This window comes from Scyliorhinus canicula, chromosome 5 (assembly GCF_902713615.1).
Source record: "Scyliorhinus canicula chromosome 5, sScyCan1.1, whole genome shotgun sequence".
NCBI lineage: Eukaryota > Metazoa > Chordata > Chondrichthyes > Carcharhiniformes > Scyliorhinidae > Scyliorhinus > Scyliorhinus canicula.
This window is the reverse complement of record NC_052150.1, coordinates 183,041,999-183,062,763: the sequence shown is the minus strand read 5'-3', so window position 1 is coordinate 183,062,763 and position 20,765 is coordinate 183,041,999. Positions and strand designations below refer to the sequence as shown.

The window sequence follows — 20,765 nt, the reverse complement described above, 5'->3', positions numbered from 1 at the left end:
GACGCTTTCACCAGGCGCGCGCGGTCTGGCTGGTAGAAGTGCGGCTTGCACTCCGCACAGACCTGGCAGTCTCTGGTGACCGTCCGTGCTTCCTCGACGGAGTAGGGCAGATTGCGGGCTTTGACCAGATGGTACAACCGAGTGACCCCGGATGGCAAAGGCTCTCGTCTGGTTGACTTGTGCGCTGGCACATGTACCTCGGGAGAGGGCGTCTGGGGGCTCGTTCAGCTTGCCGGCGCGATACAAGATCTCGTAATTATAGGTGGAGAGCTCGATTCTCCACCGCAAGATTTTGTCGTTTTTGATCTTGCTACGCTGTGTGTTGTTCAACATGAAGGCTACCGACCGTTGGTCAGTTACCGACCGTTGGTCAGTGAGGAGGGTGAATCTCCTGCCGGCCAGGTAATGCCTCCAGTGCCGCACCGCTTCAATGATTGCTTGGGCCTCCTTTTCAACAGAGGAATGTCGGATCTCGGAGGCATGGAGGGTGCGGGAAAAGAATGCCACGGGTCTGCCAGCCTGGTTTAGAGTGGCAGCAAAGGCGACATCTGAAGCGTCGCTCTCTACTTGGAAGGGCAGTATCTCGTCTACTGCGTGCATCCCGGCCTTGGCTATATCTGAGCGAATACGAGCGAAGGCCTGTTGTGCCTCAGCCGTGAGGGGAAATTGTGTGGACTGGATCAGTGGGTGAGCCTTGTCCGCGTATTGTGGGAGCCACTGGGCATAGTAAGAAAAGAACCCCAGGCATCGTTTGAGAGCCTTGAGGCAGTGGGGGAGGGGAAGCTCCATGAGGGGGCGCATGTGGTCGGGATCGGGCCCCAGTAGTCCGTTTTGGACTACGTAGCCGAGGATGGCTAAGCGGTTTGTGCTGAATACGCACTTCTCCTTGTTATAAGTGAGGTTGAGGAGAGATGCAGTGTGGAGAAATGTAGCAAGGTTGGCGTCATGGTCCTGCTGGTCGTGGCCGCAGATGGTGACATTGTCTAAGTATGGAAACGTGGCCCGCAGTCCATACCGGTCAACCATTCGGTCCATTTCTCGCTGAAATACCGAGACCCCGTTAGTGACGCCGAAGGGAACCCTAAGAAATTGGTACAGACGACCGTCTGCCTCGAAGGCAGTGTATGGACGGTCCGATTTACGGAAGGGAAGCTGGTGGTAGGCGGATTTCAGGTCAATTGTTGAGAAGACCCGGTACTGTGCAATCTGATTGACCATATCAGATATGCGAGGGAGGGGTTACGCGTTGAGCTGCGTGTACCGGTTGATGTTCTGGCTGTAGTCCACGACCATCCTGTGTTTCTCCCCAGTTTTAACCACCACCACTTGGGCTCTCCAGGGACTGTTACTGGCCTCCATAATACCCTGCCGAAGCAGCCGCTGGACTACGGACCTGATGAAGGTCTTGTTCTGGGTGCTGTACCGTCTGCTCCTGGTGGCGACGGGCTTGCAATCTGCAGTCAAATTGGCAAAGAGGGAGGGAGGGTCAACCTTGAGGGTCCTGAGGCCGCAAACAGTGAGGGGAGGTAGGGGTCCGCCGAATTTGAGGGTGGGGCTCTGGAGGTTACATTGGAAGTCCAGGCCCAGTAAAAGTGTCGCACAGTGATTGGGGAGAACATACTGGCAGAAACGGTTGAATTCAACGCCCTGTACGGTGAGTTTGACCAGACAGAAGCCCCGGATCGGGACAGAGTGGGATCCAGAGGCCAGGGAGATCCGTTGGTTGGCAGGATGGGCCGCGAGGGAGCAGCGTCTTACCGTGTCCGGATGGATGAAACTGTCCGTGCTCCCGGAGTCGATGAGGCAGGAGGTTGCTGTGGCCGTTGACAAGCACCATCGTATAAGCGGTGGCCAGGTTGCGAGGACAGGATTGGTCGAGTGTCATGGAGGCGAGTAGCGGCCGATTGACCGAAGAGTCCGACGAGTCCGATGGGTAGCGGCAGCGACCCGGGTCCCGTGGTCCAGTTCCGAGGGGAGAACAAAATGGCGGCATCTGAGTACCCGCGGGGAAAAAGATGGCGGCGCCCATGCAGCACATGTTGCGGGGGCGGGGCAAGATGGCGGCGACCATGGAGCGCACGTTAAGTCGGAGGATGAAGATGGCGGCGCCCATGGTGCGCACATGGCGGGGGCGGCGAAAGATGGCAGCGCCCGCTGATCGCACATGGAGTTGGGGAAGGAAGATTGCAGCGGCCACTGATCGCACGTGGCCCCGGGGGCAGCGGACGGCAGGGCCTTTGCGCGATCGGCTGAGGCGAGGGGGGGAGTTCGGGCGCGATAACGGCAACTGCGCAGGACTGACACACCGCTGCAAAGTGGCCTTTCCTGCCACAGGATTTGCAGGTCGCGGTGCGGGCCGGGCAGCGCTGGCGGGGGTGCTTCTGCTGACCGCAGAAGTAGCAGCGGGGACCCCCAGGGTGCGCGGTGTGGCGAGTAGCGCAGGCATACTGCGCGGGAGCGGCCCCAGTCGGGGGGGTCGGTTGCGGGGTCCACGAGGGGTAGGATGGGTGGGCCGCACGGCGGGCGGGTTAGGATTGCACATTATGGGAAACGACCATCATTGAGAGCGCTAAAGTCTTTGTTGCCAGAAGGTCGAGAGCGGCCCCTTCCAGCAGTCGTTGCTGGATGGGGTCCGATGCAATACCCGTCACAAAGGCATCCCGCATGAGGAGATTCGAATGTTCCGTGGCCGAGACGGGCTGGCAGTCGCAGTCCCTTACTTGACGTATAAGGGCCCGCCAGAAGTCCTCAATCAACTCACCCGGTTGCTGAACGCGAGTGGCGAGTACATGTCTCGCAAACAGAGTGTTCGTCGACTGGGCGTAATACTCTTTGAGAAGTTCCATGGCCCAGGCGTAGTTAGGTGCGTCCTGAATCAGCGGGAACACGCTGGAGCTCAACCTTGAGTTTAGGAGTTGTACCTTCTGAGCCTTCGATGGTGTAGGGTCCGCTGAGGTGATTTAGGCCTCTTTCCTGCCGTGCGACAACTACGGATCCAGCTGCAGGCGATCGGGCTTAATTCTGATGTCCATGGTGTTGGAAAATCTCACTGTAATAAATTGTGGCGCTAACAATTGCACACGAATCGGTACAAGAGAGGCTTTATTACAGTGAGATGCTATTCCTTCGGCTGCAGCTGTAGAATGACATCTCAGGGAAACTTATGAATATTTATACTGCTCCCTTTGGGCGAAGCTAGCCGGCAGGGGCTTACTGGAAACCTATAATACAGGTACTGTCGTACATCCTCTAATGCAAGCACGCACATATATATACAGTGGTAGATCACCACACTGGGGGAAAGCCTCCAACTGTTCACCCTATCTATACGCCTCATAATTTTATAAACTTCTGTCAGGGTATTTTAAAATATTTTTTATTCTCCTTTTTCACATTTTCTCCCAAATTTACCCTGAACAATAAACAAGAATCAGTAACGAATGTAATGTCATTTCCCATATCAATAACAACGATCCCATCCTCCCACCACATGAAACCCCAGACGTTAGCCCGCATGTTAACATAAAGAAATGACAAAAAGAAATCAGGAATCACCCACAGTCACCATTAACACAGTCCCTCTGTCCCCAACCCTCACAGCTCCTCCACCCCCCCCCCCTCCCCCCCAGTGTTCGATGTGATCCAATTCTCGAAAGTGCATATAAATAACACCCATGAATTGTAGAACCCCTCCATACTTCCCCTCAGTTCAAATTTGACCTTTTCAAGCATCAAGAATTCCACAAGTACCCCCACCACACCAGGGCACAGGGTGGAGAGGTTGATCTCCGCCCTAACAGAATCCGCCTTCGGGCCATCATTGAGGCGTAGGCTACAACATCTGCATCCACGCCCAATTCCAACCCCGACTGATCCGACACCCCGAATATGGCCTCCCGAAGACCCGAGTCCAGTTTTACGTGCACCACTTTAGAGATTACCCTAAACACTTCCTTCCAGTAATCCTCCAGCTTCGGACAGGACCAAAACATATGAATGTGGTTTGCGCCCCCCCCCCCCCCCCCCCCCCCGCGCAAACGTTCACACACATCTTCTACCCCCTCAAAGAGGCTGCTCATCCTCATCCTTGTAAGGTACGCTCTATACACCACCTTCAGCTGTATCAGCCCCAACCTCGCACACGAGATGGAGGCGTTCACACTCCGGAGCACCTCACACCAGAACCCCTCCTCCATACTCTCTCCCAACTCTTCCTCCACTTTGCCTTGATCCCTTCTTGTGGCACCTTCTCCTCCTCCAAAATAGCCCTTAAACCGCCGATACTATCCCCTACTCCAGTCCCCCTGTCGTCAGTGCTTCCTCCAGCAATGTGAAAGCCGGCTCTACTGGGAAGCTCTGTATCTCCTTTCTGGCAAAGTCTCGAACCTGCATGTATCTAAATATTTCCCTGTGTATGTATCAGCCCATACTTTGCTCCCAGCTCCTTCAATCCCGCAAAATGACCCCCTCAAAACGACCCCTAAGAAACAAATCTTTTAGTGTCCTAATTCCTTTCTTCTCCCATCTCGGAAAATTTCCATCCCACTTCCCTGGCTCAAATCTATGGTTCCCCCGAATCGGCATTTCCCTTGACCCTGGCCCCAACTCGAAGTGCTTTCGAAACTGCCTCCAAATTCTCAAAGGAGCTATTACTGCCGGATTCCCTGAGTATCTCCCAGGAGCGGCGCTGTCGCTAGCGCCTTCAATCTCGACCCCCTACCCAAACTCTCCTCAATTCTGACCCATTGGGAGTCAACCTTCTATCAGGTTTCTTGATTAATAGGGAGATCAGGGGTTATGGAGAGAAGTCAGGAGAATGGGGGATGAGAAAAATATCAGCCATGATTGAATGGTGGAGCAGACACGATGGGCCGAATGGCCTAATCTGCTCCTATGTCTTAAGGTTTTATGGTCCTTCAGCTAAAGATAAGGTAAGGTAAAATCACCGTAGTTCCAGATGACCATAGGCTGCTTTCCCCATTTGAGGGGGAGAGCTGATTGGTGATGATTTAACCTGAGGGTCAACACACCTCAGTGAGGGGAAAGGTTGGGAAGGGTAGTCCTTCATGAATAACCTCAACCAGTACAGGATTGACCTCGCATTGCTGGCCTTGCTCTGCATCACAAACCAGCTGTCTAGCCAAGTGAGTTAAACCAGACCCATGATGGGCAGCCAAACTTACTGGTTCCTATAAGATACAAGCACTGAGGTTGTCCCAACTATTTTCAGTGTCTCTCCAGTATACTTCGCAAAAGTAGCTTCAATGACCAAGGAAGGCAGTAGTAGAAAGGAAAGATTTATTTTACTTTTAACATTAAGCTGCCCACGACAGTAACTTTCTACAATCACAGTCCCTGTAGGGACAACCAACATGCCGGTCGCTGTTGAGGCTGACTTTTATGCTCAGTTCTAATGCAGATAAAATAGGGTAGGTCTAACTTCCGATTTGCCCCTGAGCTCACCTCTGTAATATGGGTGGCCACCATATTTAAATTAATAATCAAGGATCAGTTAGGCTTGTTATTAAGTCAGTTGACCCTGATGATATGCTGCCCACCCCATAAAATATTTGGTGGGGTTAGCCAGGTATGAATGGGAAGCTTAATGTTTTAATCAAAATACTTAAAGGACAGGAAGGAAGGTGGGGTCACACTTCGGGGGCTGCCCTTTGCTGATCGGGGAATGGCCTCCCCTTAGGTGGAGTGCACTTCCTTTCTGCTCCTCCTTTCAACCCATTCCCTCCCCCACCATCCCTCCCTCTAACCTACCAAAAGCATCCTGACCCAAGACCTGAGCTTACCTGCTCCAGGAGCCATCAGCCTTGGCCTTTTCTGCAGGACCAGCAACAGCCACTGCCCCTTGCTGTTGCTGCTGGGACGGATGGAGTTGTCAGCCACTCAGATTGCCCACCAGCTCCAGGAGGCGGGATGATATTTGTAGTGGTCTCAAAAGTAATACCCTTTATTTTTTTAAAGCTCAAAGGAGGAAAAACTTCAAACGAAAGAACAGGATCCCAAGAAGACTAAACAAGATAAAGAAAATGTTGAGATTGTCAAAACCAAAATATACAAGTGCAAAGCAGCTCAAGAAAAAAAAAAAATGCTTCAGAAAATGTGAGTATGAACTTTCCTTATTTTTAATCTTTTTATTTGTTCACTGGATCTGGCTGTCACTGGCGAGGGCAGCATTAATTCCCCATCACTAATTTCCCTTGAGAGATAGTGGTGAGCTGCCTTCTTGAGCTGCTGCAGTCCAAGTTGTATTGACACACACACACAATGCCTTATCTTCAAGTATGCTACAAACAGAGGTGTATTTAGACTTCTTTATGGGGCTTCATGCTCTGCTTCATTTCTGGGCCTACCCTACTATGATGTCATTCCCCTCCTGACACTGCCCAACATCGCCCCACAAAATGCAAAGTTGCAAGTGTTTTCCATTTGTCTGCTCGAATTGTGATTGCAATATATTCCACCAATACGTGGAATCTGAAATAAAGGCATACACGCATACAAAGCCAAAAAAATGTACAGCTCCCTCACAGGAATCAGCTGCAGCATTGCAGATTAAATGCAAGGAATTACTAGAACATAGGATTAATAATACACAGAGGCTTGCATTGTTCAGTCTTGCTTGTGGACCTGTATATTTTCCTGCCATATTTGCAGCATTATTGAAGCTCTGCCCATGACAATTTTTGATGTCCAAACTTGAAATTGCAATGATTTCCAAAACAGTTGTCTCCAGACCCGCAGAAGTGTGGGATCGCAACTGGACAAATCAAAGAAGTCGCTCTACAACTTCACCATCACTGGTCACTATTGTAGTCAATGAGGAGTCCTAAAAAGGTAAGTCAAAAGTAGATTATTTCCTACACACAGCTAGGAACTCCAGCAACTAAGCAACAGTCCAAGTTCCAACCAGACCCACTCTGAGACGCTGTCTCCTTCCTGTGCCAGCTTTTATCTCAAGAAATTAACAAGCCCACTTTTGGGCCACTGTCCCTCAGTGGGGGAGCTCGTACGCCACAAATCCTACCAGGAGATCAATCGGGTTGTTCCTGTGGATCTTGTGGGGGTTATACCATCCCTTCCGCTACAAATTCCATAAGAGCCCCTATTGCAGGGAGTGGAGGAGGCATGTAGCGTGGGGACCGTCGTTTCGTGTCAAATGTCTTGGGGGTGGGGGGGCACCATCACCGACCGTCACCTGCCATTGCCATCGTCTGAGAACTCGGATGTCCAAGTCTCCATGTCGGATCCAAATTCTCCACATCATGCATCTCAGTGTCGGGACCCCCATGGGGTGATGGCCCCAGGCCCCCTTGTGCCGGGCAATCGGGGCTGGGAGATAGTTCCTCCATCTGATGCTTTGACCGTTTGTTCTGACGCTAGTACCCTGCTCCGGAGGTGGTCTGGGTGTTTCCACACCAAACATTCACATGTTTTAATTAAGTATGATACTGATCCAGTCTGCTTCAATATGGTTCCTGGATTCCACCGGGCACTGTCTCCGAAGTTTCTGACATATACTGCGTGCCCTGGTCTGAAACCTCAGGCTTGCGTCCGCCTGCATGGTGTCACCTCTGAAGGTCTTGACCCCTTCTCCTTTCCCGCTAATATCAGGGACATTAGGCTTCGGCAGGTTCTGAGCTTATGGCCCACTAACAGTTCAGCCAGTGCCACTCTGGTCATAATATGTGGGGTGGTCCAGTAGCTGATCAAAAAGCGTGCCTCGTCTCCATGTTTCCTCATTGTTCTTGAAAGTCTTTACAGCCAGACTATTTGAGGAAGGGTTTTATGGTGCCAATCAGATGTGCTTCACCCTGTTTGTCATTGTAAAATGTGCAAACTCCTCACTGGTGAATGTGTACCGTTGTCCATGACTAATACCTCTGAAATGACATGGGTACTGCCGGTGCGACAACGTGGCACAGTGGTTAGCACTTCTGACTCACAGCACAGGAACCCGGGTTCATTTTCGGCTTTGAGTGACTGTGTGGAGCATGCATATTAATTCTGTACCTGTGTGGGTTTCCTCCGAGTGCTCCAGTTTCCTCCCACAGCCCAAAGATGTGCAGGCTAGGTTGATTGGTCATGCTAAATTACTACTTAGTGTCCAAAGGGTTAGTTGGATATGGGGCAAGTGACCATTCACCTGGACAGTGATTTTCATGGGTCTATTCAACTACATGCACTTGTCGGGCTGTTCTAGATGGAGGGTCCTGGCTCTAGGCAGACGCCTCCCTTGACCTGGATTACAGGCTTGTTAGCTAGCCTGCCGTTTCCAAATCCTGCGGTTTCTCCAGCTACAGGTGCCGCACCTCAGTAAATTCTTCTCCAGTGACTCTGGGGAGCTGTCTCACCTGGCTGCAGCGGCCCACAGCCAACGGGTCTGTCTCTGATCGTGTTTGGGCAAAGGCGGGGTCTAAGAGGTCTGCTCCTAGGGGGCATTGATCATCTGAATGGGGGGGTGTCCTATGCTATTCACCTCCATCCTTGATGAACCTTTGAGCTCCTGAACTCCCTTCTCCGTGCTCTCCCATGAGAGAGAGATCTCAATGGCTCGTTTTAGGTCCAACGACAGCTTGGCCAGCAATTTCCGCTGGGGCGGCATGTTGCTTAAGCCGCATACAAGGCAGTCTTGTAGCATCTCAGCTATGGATGATCCGTAGTTGCAGTGTTACATCTGTGTGTGTGTAATCATGCCAGAGACTCAGCAATGACTCCCCTGGGATTCCCTCAGCCATATTAAATTGATATCTTTGGACAATGACCGACGGCTTGGGATTATAATGGTTTGTTACAAGCGCCACCAATTCCTCAAACGTCTTGGAGTCCGGGGCCACAGGTAGGTTAGGTTCTTTATGATGCTGAAAATGGAAGCCATGCAAACAGTGAAAAGAATCACCTTCTGGCGGTCTTCCCCAGCAATAGCGTTCACCCTGAAGAAATAGTGCATATGCTCCATGTACTGAGCCCAGTTTTCCAGTCGCATCAAATGTGTCGAGTCTACCAAAGAGCGACATTTCTGAAACAGTGCAAACTTGCTCCTTTACATTGAGAGATAGCTGTGGTCCAAGTGGCCGACAGCATAGTTCCGTTTTATCCTCGTCATCAATATTGTAGTCAATGAGGAAGCCCGGAAAGATGAGTCAGAAATAGTTTATTTCCTTCTCACAGCTGGGAAATGGAGCAACGAAGTAATAGTCCCAGTCCCAGCCAGGATCATCCTGCGATGTTGGTTCCTTCCTGGACTGGCTTTTGTCTCAGGGAATTAATGAACCAGCTGTTGAGTCTCAGCCCCTCCACAAGCCCGATGAGGAGATAAATTGGGTTATCCCAGTGGGTCACATGGGGGTTATCACAGTCACATATCTTAAATTAATGTTAATTGGTTCCATGACTCAGTTGAATCAACTATTATGGAATAGTATTTGACATCTTTTGCTTTATTAGTGAATTGGTTTCTGAGCCGCTCTGCCATTATAGTGACAAACTCATTGTAAGTTTGATGCATTAAAAAGTTGGCCTTCCTTGAGCCACAATATCGATAACTTTTCAAATGCTCTTTGAGAAGCTCATTAAATTCACTGAGCTATTCAAGACAGGTGAAAAAATTACCACTTTGAATTGCCAATGATGACTCATCATTTCATTTTCATTTCATTTTTCATTTCATTGTGTCTTCTTATAGGTAGTCCCCAAAAAGACAGCAGTTACACTGATAACAACAAGTCTTACCACTTTCCTTCAATAAAAATGTTCCCTTTCAAACTGAACCAATAACGCAGAATTAATTCTTTCAGAAAATTTACATCTTTGAATGAATACACACATAGCTTTAATATGAGCTTTTAGAGTTTCATGATCAGCCAATATATCTTACAACATTTCCCTAGTTAGAGTAGCCATCAACAAATGTTTTTTTTCCCTTTACTAGGGTCAGGAAATAATTTGCAAACATAACAGTAGTCTACCTTAGAAGCTTCTTAAAAAGACAACCAAGTTCTCATTTCTATTACCCCATTTCTCTTCACCCTCAGAAAATGGGACTTATGAAGACTTCTAACCTGCTTTCGGCCTCCTACCTCAAACTCTGTTCTCAGTTTTTCCATATTACCTATGTTTTCAGGTTTATTTTTTAACAAAATATTCTATCATATCCAGTGGAACAGATTTTGGCTAGAAGGCAATGTCTTCAGGGTAGACTTCTTCCCTCATTTCAACAGAAGAGTCAATAATATCTTGTAGTTCCATTGCCATTTCAGAGTCGGTAGTGATCTGTGTATCTGTATATACATAAGGGGTTATTTCTCGTCATTACAGTTAAATGATGACTCGAGGGCAACTCTAACTCTGGGTATAAAAACAGACTCAATCTGTTTTCCTACCTCTTTTTGTGTGTATTGTGACGAGAGACCAGAGGTGTAGAGCTAGTTCAGATTGCAAGTATAATTAATCATAGTTTATTCTAGTTCTATCTTGTTTAATGTAATAACTAGTAAAAGTATTGAAGAATTGAACTCACAAGTTAATTGATTAGTTACTCAATAAATTATTTGCTTTCGTTGGACGAGTTTGAGTATTAATCATTATCAAGTTTAAGAATATCTCGGCTTAAACAAATGAGTAACATATATTACTCCAAGTAATATAATAGAGTCCACTTCTGGTTCAACTTCTTCAGGCAATGTGGTATCTCCAGATATTGGCAAGCCTACTTTTGGTGGATGAAGATGAATGTGCAGTTTGTACACTTTTCAGTACTTCTTAAAATAAAATGACAAACTATCTTTTTGCCTAGTTTTGTCCTGTAGCCTCAACTTAAATGTTCTGCATTTTTGAAATCCTGATTGATAGCATTGCTTCATATTGCTAAAGAAAATGATCTTGATTTTAATTAATTTTCAGGAGGAGCAGGCCTTTGCAAGTCAATTGAATTCTGCAAAATTGAATTCATCTTTTAACTATGAAGCTGTGACTCTGGATTTCAGACAACACACACTTTATTCTTCTCCTGCCCATTACCCCTCACAAACTCTCCCTCTCTCCAAAATGCAGCCCAGTTCTCATACACCCTCCCTGCAAGTCTGAAACCCTGGCTAACCCCTGTCACACATTCCTCCCCGACTCCTCCCACAACATCACACATTCATATGGCTAAAACTCTCCGACCTCAACTTTCAGACAAAACTGCATGCAGTCTGTTCGTAAATAAAGTCTTGTTATTTTTCCATAATGAGCGTCGTTGAATCTTTCTACCACAGTCCAGAAGCGGGAAAAATATTGACTTCTACAGGGGGGTTAGGGTGTTGGTGCTGGGTGGGTGATGGGGGGGGGCGGTGAGGGTGGTCGGATGTTGCCATGGTGTGCGGTATGTGGCCATACTCGCCGATTCGCATGCCCCCTAGTCAGTGAACCGGACGGCTATCAGCCTGTCCCGTGCCCGCCTGCCCAGCCGGTAACAGTGGGCAGCCACCCGCCCATGTCCAGCCCGTCTCCCCTTCCATTGCCCCCATCTCCCTCATCTGGGGAGGTCTGCACCTCTTCCTGCTGCTCCTCCACTCCCCCCTCCTATGTGTGCGGCACATCGCCCCTCTGCTGGGCCATGTTGTGCAGGACACAGCACACCACAATGATGTGGCCGACACTATCTGGCGGGTACTGGAGAGCTCCCCCAGAGAGGTCCAGGCACCTGAAACGCATTTTCAGCAGCCCAAAGCACCTCTCTATCACACCCCTTGTCACTGCATGGGCATCATTGTAGCTGCTCTCCCCGTCATCAGCCACGACCCCTGTCGCCCAGCAACTAGCCCCTCAGCCGGGGGGTGGCGTCCCTCGAACATGCCAGGGATGTAAGACCGTGACAACACGTATGAGTCATGAACTCTTCCCGGATACCAGGTGCAGACGTGCAGGATAATCGCAGACCACCTGGATGTTCATGGAATAGGTCCCCTTCCTATTGGTGAACACGGCCCTGTTATCTGCAGGTGGCTGCACGGCGACGTGCATCCCATCGATCGTGCCCTGGACCAAGGGAAAACCAGCCACAGCAGAGAAGCCCATGGCCCGGCCATCCTGGCTTGCCCAGTCCACAGGGAACCGGATGTAGCGGTCCGCAATGGCATAAAGGGCATCTGTCACTGCCCGAATGCACCGGTGCACCGATGTCTGCGAGATGCCGGACAGGTCCCCACTCGGTGCGTGGAATGACCCCAGGGCATAAAAGTTCAGGGCCACCGTAACCTTCGACAGACACGGGGAGAGGGTGTCCTCCCCCAGTGCCACGCGGTGCCAGATGTTTCAGCAGGTGGCAGATGTGTGCCACGGTTTCCAGGCTCATCCCGAGTCTCCTCCTGCATTCCCGGTCCGTGAGGTCCTGGTACGACGAACGGGGCCGGTACACACGGGGCCTCCTTGGGCGTCTCCGTCGCCATGGCGCCACAACGTCCTCCTCTTCGTGCTCCCCCTCCTCCTCCTCCTCGTCCTGTCGGGCGGGTGGCCCTCCAGCCTGGGCGCCTGCCACCTGCCCCGCTGCGGCATGCTCCTCTGCGACAGCCTGCGCCACCTCTCTGCCATACTCCTGCTCCTCCTCCTCCAGGGCAACATATAGATTAGCGGCTGCCGCCACGGTAGGCAACATCGCTGGCTGATCAGAAAACTTGACGGCCTGCATTGGTGGGGGGGGGGGGGGGGGGGGGGGGGGGAGAGGACAAGATGTCATCATTGCTGCATGTGCTCGACTGTGGGAGGATGGCACCTGGCCAGGTGCACGACCTCCCTACCCCCCCCCCCCGCCCTCCCCGGCACTGGCCCCGCCTCCTTGGAACTCGCTCTCACCCCCCCCACCCACAGACTGCGGCCACGCCGTCACTTCTCCTGCGGCCACCTCCCACCCTGTGACCTACCTCCACACTAAACGGCATCAACCATCAGCCCTGGTTGACGGCGTTAAATAGGTGTTTTGATTTATGCCGACGTGACCCATGGTCACGTCGGCGGGACTTCAGCCCATCCAGCCGGGGGAATACGGGTAGCACCGGGGTCCATAGCGTCACGCCGGCCCCCGCCATTTTCCGAGGCGGGCGGCGGGATTCACGCCTCGCCGACTTTTTACCGGTCGGAAACTTTGGGAGACGGCGGGGGGCGGGATTCACGCCGGCCCCCGGCGATTCTCCGACCAGGTTGGAGAATCCCGCCCAAGGTGTCTGGTAAGATAGGGTTAAAGGTCTGGATTCTTCCTGTGCTCTTGTGATAGAGTGCCTTTTTCAATCATGTTCAACACCTTCCCCATCACCAGATCTATTTTGGTAACTTTTTGCACTGGAGAAGACTTTACTGGAACATTTCCCACATGAGACAAATAAAACATGTCATTCAAGTGTTCATCAGATTTGCGTTTGTCTTTCTGGTGTTTGTTGATCTTGCAGCGATAGTCTAGACAAAGGGTCTGCGTTTGCATGCTGTTCAGACCTACGATATTTGATGACATAATCGTCTGCCAACAAGATTAACGGCCAACTTTGTAATCGACCAGCAGCAAGCAAAGAGAATCCCTTATGCGGCCCAAAAAATGTAAAGAAACAATGTCAGTCAATAGAGTAAATTGAGGACTTCCGGTGGCGGCGATGTTTGAGTGAGCCGCACATTCGGCGGGCTCTCACTCCGGCGGGGCTTGAGGGCTGATTCCCCGCGATAGCGGGACCACGGAGCGGCAAAAAGGCGGCCGTGAAAGTGCTGGAGAGCGGGCTGCAATCGATGGAACCGTGGGAGGCCAGGAGGTAGAGGAAGAGAGAGAGAAAGAGACAGAGGCAAGGAGCAGAGGAAACTGACCTGAAACTTAAGATGGCGGACACACGGACCTTTCTTGCTCCAGGAGAAGAAAAACAGTTTTGGAGTCGCTGAAGCAGGACAACTTGGACCCACTTCAGATGCTCAAGAGGTAAAAGTTAAGGAGCTGGGAGAAGGAAGGCGGCAGCGAAAGTGCTGAAGAGCGGGCTGCGGCACATGGAACAGCGGGAGTCCAGAAGGCAGAAGAAAAAGGAGAAAAAGAGACGCAGACGGTTACGGCGCTAGGAGTTGACGGGCCTGAAAGAGCGGCAGAGAAGACTGCTGGACAGAGTGGAGGAGCTGGAAAATAGAGTCTGCAGGAACAACCTGAGGATGATCAGCCTCCCGGACCGCCGGAGCTGGAGGGGGCACACAGAGTGCAGGCAAGGCAGGGGTGGCCGGGCGGACCCCCCCCCCCCCCCCCCCGCCCGATGGTGATTAGGTTCCACAGGTTCGTGGACAAGGAGCGGGTGCTGCGGTGGGCAAAGAGCGCCAGGAGCAGCACGTGGAACAACAGTGTTCTCCGCATTTACCAGGACATAAGCCAGGAGGTGGCTCGGCGGCGAGCAGCCTTTAAGAATGTCAAGGAGGTGCCGTTCAAGAAGCACGTGAAGTTTGGTCTGCTGTTCCCGGCTCGTCGATGGGTCACGCACCAGGGTCAACACCACTACTTCTCCGAGCCTGAAGAAGCGATTGATTTTGCTAGGGATCAGGGGCTGGTCCCGAAAAGAGGCCCCACGAACGTGAATTAGAGCCCGAGGATTACCGTGGGAAGGTAGGCCGAATGGGCCTGGACTGCTGTTCAACGGTTTGCTGGGCCAAAGGTGCCAAGCGGAACATTTGGGACTCTTTCCTTTGTTCATGGACATTGGTTTGGGGGGTTTACTTTTTTTTCTCTTTTTTCTCATGGTTTTTTTTTTTTGGTTTTTTTGTTTTTTCCTCTTTTTTTCTGTTTTATCCTTTTTGGGCGGATTTGTACTTTTTGTGCAGCTCGTGGAGGACTGGAGCCGGCTTGCTCCAGTGGGTTGGAGAGGGGGATGGGGCGCCGGGGAGTTGAGAGGAGGACGGGGAAACAATGGGAATGAGACAGGAAGGCGCCGGAGTGTTGAGTCACCGGGCTAGCAGATTGGCTAGTCAAGGGAGTCAGGTGGGGGGGAGATCACAGCCAGTGGATGGCAGGGGTGGGGGTATCGGGGGATGTGGTTGGGGGGGGGGGGTTGTTCTGCTGACGTGGGAGGGACTTGAAATAGGCACTGGAAAGGAGGTCGAGGGTGGAGGCAGCCAAAGGTCGGGCCAGGAATGGCGCGACGCACGGACCGGGGGCCGGCCCGAGAAAGGCTATGGCTGATCGGTGTGGTGGGGGGGGGGTGGGTTGTGCCCCCCGACCAGGCTGATCACCTGGAACGTCAAGGGACTGAATGGGCCGGTTAAGAGGGCGCGGGTGTTCGCGCACTTGCGGGCTCTGAGGGCGGACGTAATTATGTTGCAGGAGACACATCTGGAAGTGTCTGACCAGACCAGGCTAAGGAAGGGCTGGATTAGCCAGGTCTTCCACTCGGACTTGGACTCGAAGTCCAGGGGGGTGGCAATCATGATCAACAAGCGCGTGCAATTTGAGGCGGAGGGCATATCCGCAGACGGGGGGGGGGGGGGGGGCAGATACCTGATGGTACGGGGCAGATTGGAGAAGAGTGGTGCTGCTGAATATATATGCCCCGAACTGGGATGACGTGGACTTCATTAAAAGAGTGTTGGGGAAGATCCCGGACCTGGATTCTCGCAGGCTAATAATGGGGGGGGACTTTAACATGGTCCTTGACCCGGCTTTGGATCGGTCGTGTCCCAGAACAGGTAGACTCCCAGCAATGGCAAGGGAGCTGAAAGGGTTTATGGAGCAAATGGGGGCAGTGGACCCCTGGAGAGATAGACAGCCGACAGGAAGGGGCTACTCGTTTTACTCGCACGTCCATAAAGTATATTCTAGGATAGATTTCTTCGTACTAAGCAGGGATTGTATAGGGGAGGTAAAGAACACGGAATACTCGGCAATTACTATCTCAGACCATGCCCTGCATTGGGTAGACCTGCAGATCGGGGGAGCGAGCTACCAACGCCTGCAATGGAGGCTAGACGTGGGACTGCTGTCGGAGGAGGGGATCTGTGAGAGGCTTCGGAGGTGTATGCAAAATTACTTGCAGGTGAATGACAAGGGGGAGGTCTCAGCGGCGACCCTGTGGGAGGCGCTAAAGGCAGTAGTGCGGGGGGAGCTGATTTCAATTGGGGCCCACAGAGCCAAGGCAGACGGCAGAGATGGATAGATTGGTCAGGGAAATGGGTCGGATAGATGAAGAGCACGCGGAGTCCCCGGGGGAGGTTCTACTCAGAGAGAGGCAGAGACTACAGGCGGAACTGGGTGCACTATCCACGAGTAGGGCCGTGGAACAGCTTAGGAAGGCGAGGGGAGTGGTGTACGAGCATGGGGAAAAGGCTAGCAGACTGTTAGCGCAGCAACTCAGGAGGAGGGAGGCGGCCAGGGAAATAGGTAGAGTGAGGGATGGGGAGGGGCGCAAAGTGGAGGACCCGGCAGGATTGAATAAGGTATTCCGGGACTTCTATCGGAAGCTGTATACTTCGGAGCCGCCGGAAGAACCAGAGGAGATGAAAAGGTTTCTGGACGGGTTAACATTCCCAACAGTAGGTGGGGGGCGAGTGGATGAGCTGGGGGCCCCGATTAGAGTGGAGGAGGTATTGGGGGGCCTAAAGGCCATGCAGTCGGGGAAAGCCCCGGGGCCGGATGGATACCCAGTAGAGTTCTGTAGGAAGTTTTCTGAGCTGGTGGGCCCGGTCTTGGTGAGGGTTTTAAATGAGGTAAGGGACAGAGGGATCCTGCCGACGACAATGTCGCAAGCCACTATATCACTGATATTGAAGCGGGGTAAAGACCCGGAGGCGTGCGGGTCCTACAGGCCAATCTCCCTGATTAATGTTGACGCCAAGCTCCTGGCAAAGGTACTGGCGGTTAGAATGGAGGACTGTGTACCGGAGGTGATTGGGGAGGACCAAACTGGGTTCGTGAAAGGTAGGCAGCTGGCGGTCAACCTGAGAAGATTACTTGGTGTGATAATGATGCCCCCAGCGGATAGGGAGGTGGAGGTAGTGGTGGCAATGGACGCCGAGAAGGCCTTTGACCGGGTGGAGTGGGACTATCTATGGGAGGTGCTCGGACGGTTTGGGTTCGGGGAGGGATTGGTGGATTGGATCATATTATTATATCAGGCCCCGAGGGCCAGCGTCAGGACTAACAGAGAAGTGTCGGAGTACTTTAGGTTGTACTGAGGGACCAGACAGGGCTGCCCGCTCTCCCCGCTGCTGTTTGCGCTGGCCATAGAGCCGTTGGCGATTGCGCTGAGAGCCGCAGAGGGATGGAAGGGGATGGTGAGGGGCGGGGTAGAACATCGGGTCTCTCTTTACGCAGACGACCTGCTCCTGTACGTGTCGGACCCAGTGGCCTGGATGGGAAGTATACTGGGAATGCTGAGGAAGTTCGGCCAGTTCTCAGGATACAAATTAAATACGGCCAAGAGTGAAATGTTTGTGATACAGGCAAGGGGCCAGGAGAACAGATTGAGAGGGCTACCGTTTAGGCTGGTTGAGGAAAATTTCCGGTATTTGAGAATCCAGGTGGCACGAGACTGGGGCAGGCTGCACAAGTTAAATTTGGCCAGGGTGGTGGAGCAAATGAAGAGAGAGTTTCGGAGATGGGATGCACTCCCGCTGTCGCTGGCAGGGAGGGTGCAGACTTTAAAGATGACAATCCTCCCTAGATTTCTGTTGATTTTTCAGTGCCTCCCGATCTTTATCCCACAGTCCTTCTTCAAAAGAGTTAACAGGATGATCATGAGCTTTGTCTGTGCGGGAAAATCCCTGCGGGTGAAGAAGGCGATGTTGGAGAGGAACCGCAGCGAGGGAGGGCTGGCTTTGCCGAGTCTGATTAATTATTACTGGGCGGCCAACATCACTATGATAAGGAAGTGGATGGTGGGTACGGGGTCTATTTGGGAGTGGGTGGAGGCAGCTTCGTGCAGGGGCTCCAGCTTGGCAGCCCTGGTCACGGCTCCTCTCCCGCTGCCGCCGGCCAACTACACCACCAGCCCGGTAGTGGTGGCAACTCTGCGGATATGGGGCCAGTGGAGGAGGCATGTAGGGGAGATGGGGGCATCTGTCTGGGTGCCAATCTGCGACAACCATCGGTTTGCCCCCGGGAGTATGGATGGGGGGTTCCGAGTATGGCAGCGGGCGGGGGTGGGAAGGGTGGGTGACATGTTCCTGGAAGAGAGTTTTGCGAGTTTGAGGAGCTTGGAGGAGAAATTTAGGTTGGTAAGGGGAAATGATTTTAGGTACCTACAGTTGCGGGACTTTGTTCGTAGACAGGTCCCATCTTTGCCACGCCTCCCGCCAATGGGGATCCTAGACAGAATAGTCTCTAGGGGGGAAGAAGGGGAGGGTAGAGTCTCGGGTATTTATAAGGTGCTCATGAGGGAGGAAGGGTCCCAGACAGAGGAACTGAAACTTAAATAGGAGGAGGAGCTAGGCGGGGAAGTGGAGGACGGGCTGTGGGCAGAGGCCCTGAGTAGGGTAAATTCGACCGCGACATGTGCTACGCTCGGGCTGATTCAATTTAAGGTCGTTCACCGGGCCCATATGACGGTGGCTCGGATGAGCAAATTCTTTGGGATAGAGGACAAATGCGCTAGGTGCGCGGGAGGACCAGCGAACCACGTTCACATGTTTTGGGCATGCCCTAAGCTGAGGGGGTACTGGGAGGGATTTGCGGGGATCATGTCCCGGGTGCTAAAAACAAGGGTGGTGATGAGTCCAGGGGTGGCAATTTTTGGGGTTTCGGAAGACCCGGGAGTCCAGGGGGAGAAAGAGGCCGATGTTTTGGCCTTTGCTTCCCTGATAGCCCGGCGACAAATACTACTGGCGTGGAGGGACTCAAAGCCCCTGAAGACTGAGTTGTGGCTTGCGGACATGTCGAGTTTCCTAGGTATGGAAAAAATTTAGTTCGCCTTGAGGGAATTTGTGCAGGGGTTCGCCCGGAGGTGGCAACCATTTATTGACTTCTTTGCGGAGAGTGAGTGTCAGCAGGAGGTGGGGGGGGGGGGGGAGGGGGGGGGGGGGGTAGAGTAGAGTAGAGTAGGAGGGAAAATATGGCGGGTAGTACCGGTGGGAGAGGAGCGGGCTTGTGCAGTATGTTACGATTGAAGTATTGAAAGTACATGGATGTTTGCACATTTTTGCCTTTTTTGCTTTCTTTCTGTTGATGTCTGTAACTGTTTACAAAGCCAAAAACTACCTCAATAAAATTGTTTATTTAAAAAAAAATAGAGTAAATTGATTGCCAATAAATAATGCTGGACCTTTCTGATACTAAAAATAATGTTGAGAGCTTCTTTCTCAAATTGAACATAGTTGGACTCACTAGTCAACGTCCTGGAAGCAAATGCTGTTGGTCGCTCTTTGCCTGAAGGCAGTAAATGTGAGACAACTGCGACAACCTTGTAGGGTGATGCATCTCAAATACGCTGCAACTTCAGTTTTGGGTTGTAATGGACCAATAACTCCGATTCCTGTAATTTGTTTTGACATTTTGGTAGGCATCCTGAAGAAGGCTATTTGGGCATCTTTAGGTATTGGAAATTTCACTGCATCCAGTTTAAAAACTCTAGAACCATTAGTTACTGAAAAGTTAAAATCTTCAGTTCTTACTGTGAGAGACAAGCTGCCAATTGTAAAAAGATACCACAAGGACACAATCTGTCAGTGGGGTCAGCTCCCAGGCTGAAACTCTGCAGGTGTTAAAACTCATGTGGGATAGTCTACTATTTGCTCTGGCTCAAGGGTGGCTGCCAATAATGACAGAGGGGGGTGATGGATTGCATCCATACACCGGAGGAGCCATTAAACAGCAGGGAGGGAGGTGATTGATAGCTACACACCCGATATCATACCACCTATTTTACTAATTGCAAGATAACATATGTGCCTTTGTAGTGATTGGATAGTTTAATTAAGTATGTGGAGCTTTGATGTGATTGGTTGATTATTCTCATATACAGGGCAGCACGGTGGTGCAGTGGTTAGCACTGCTGCCTCACAGCACCAAGGTGCCAGTTTGATTCTGGCCCTGGGTCACTGTCCATGTGGAATTTGCACATTCTCCCCGTGTTTGCGTGGGTTTCACCCCCACAACCCAAAGATGTGCAGGGTAGGTGGATTGGCCACGCTAAATTGTCCCTTAATTGTAAAAAAATGAATTGGGTACTCTAAATTTAAAAAAAAATTATTCTCATATACTATGCATGATGTAACCTTAAACAATAGTCATGATTGGCCATCGATAACTAGTTAACAAATGATTGGGAAATGTTAAGTTCTTGTAACTGAATTTCAAAGTATATCTGTTTGTACCATTCTTGAATCGGGGCTCTCTGGCATCCCTCTTGGAATGCCACTGGTCCCTTGCTATAGTATTTTAATGAAGGCCAAGTTTTAACTGCAGGAGTCTTTGGTTTATCATGAATGGAATAGTGAAGTACACTAAAGTCAAATAGCTGTACTTTTCTCTGCAGCACATCCTCACAATCTATAGGCATGTGCCAAACTTGTTTGTTTCAAAGCAACATGTGTAAAGGTTTCAGCCTTGTTGCTAAATATGATACAAATTTTTCATAGTAATTTAATAATCCTAGAAATAACCTGACTGAGATATGTTCTGTGGTCATGGAGCATACAGGATCTCCGACATCTTCTTAGGTTCTTTGTGAAGGGTGGCACAGTGGTGCAGTGTTTGTCTCATGGCACCAAGATCCTAGATTCTATGCCAGTCCCAGGTCACTGTCTATGTGGAGTTTGCACATTCTCCCCGT

General features: G+C 51.2%; 1 protein-coding gene across 4 annotated transcripts in view; it reads left to right on the top strand.

Moving 5' to 3' along the window:
- Nucleotides 1–20,765, top strand: part of odad2 (outer dynein arm docking complex subunit 2) — a 434,182-nt gene that overhangs the window by 142,953 nt on the left and 270,464 nt on the right. For all 4 annotated transcript variants that reach the window (XM_038798210.1, XM_038798206.1, XM_038798208.1 and 1 more), the window contains exon 9: nucleotides 5,977–6,114. In XM_038798210.1, coding sequence (XP_038654138.1) covers nucleotides 5,977–6,114 — 138 coding nt within the window. The remainder of the gene's footprint in view (nucleotides 1–5,976; nucleotides 6,115–20,765) is intronic.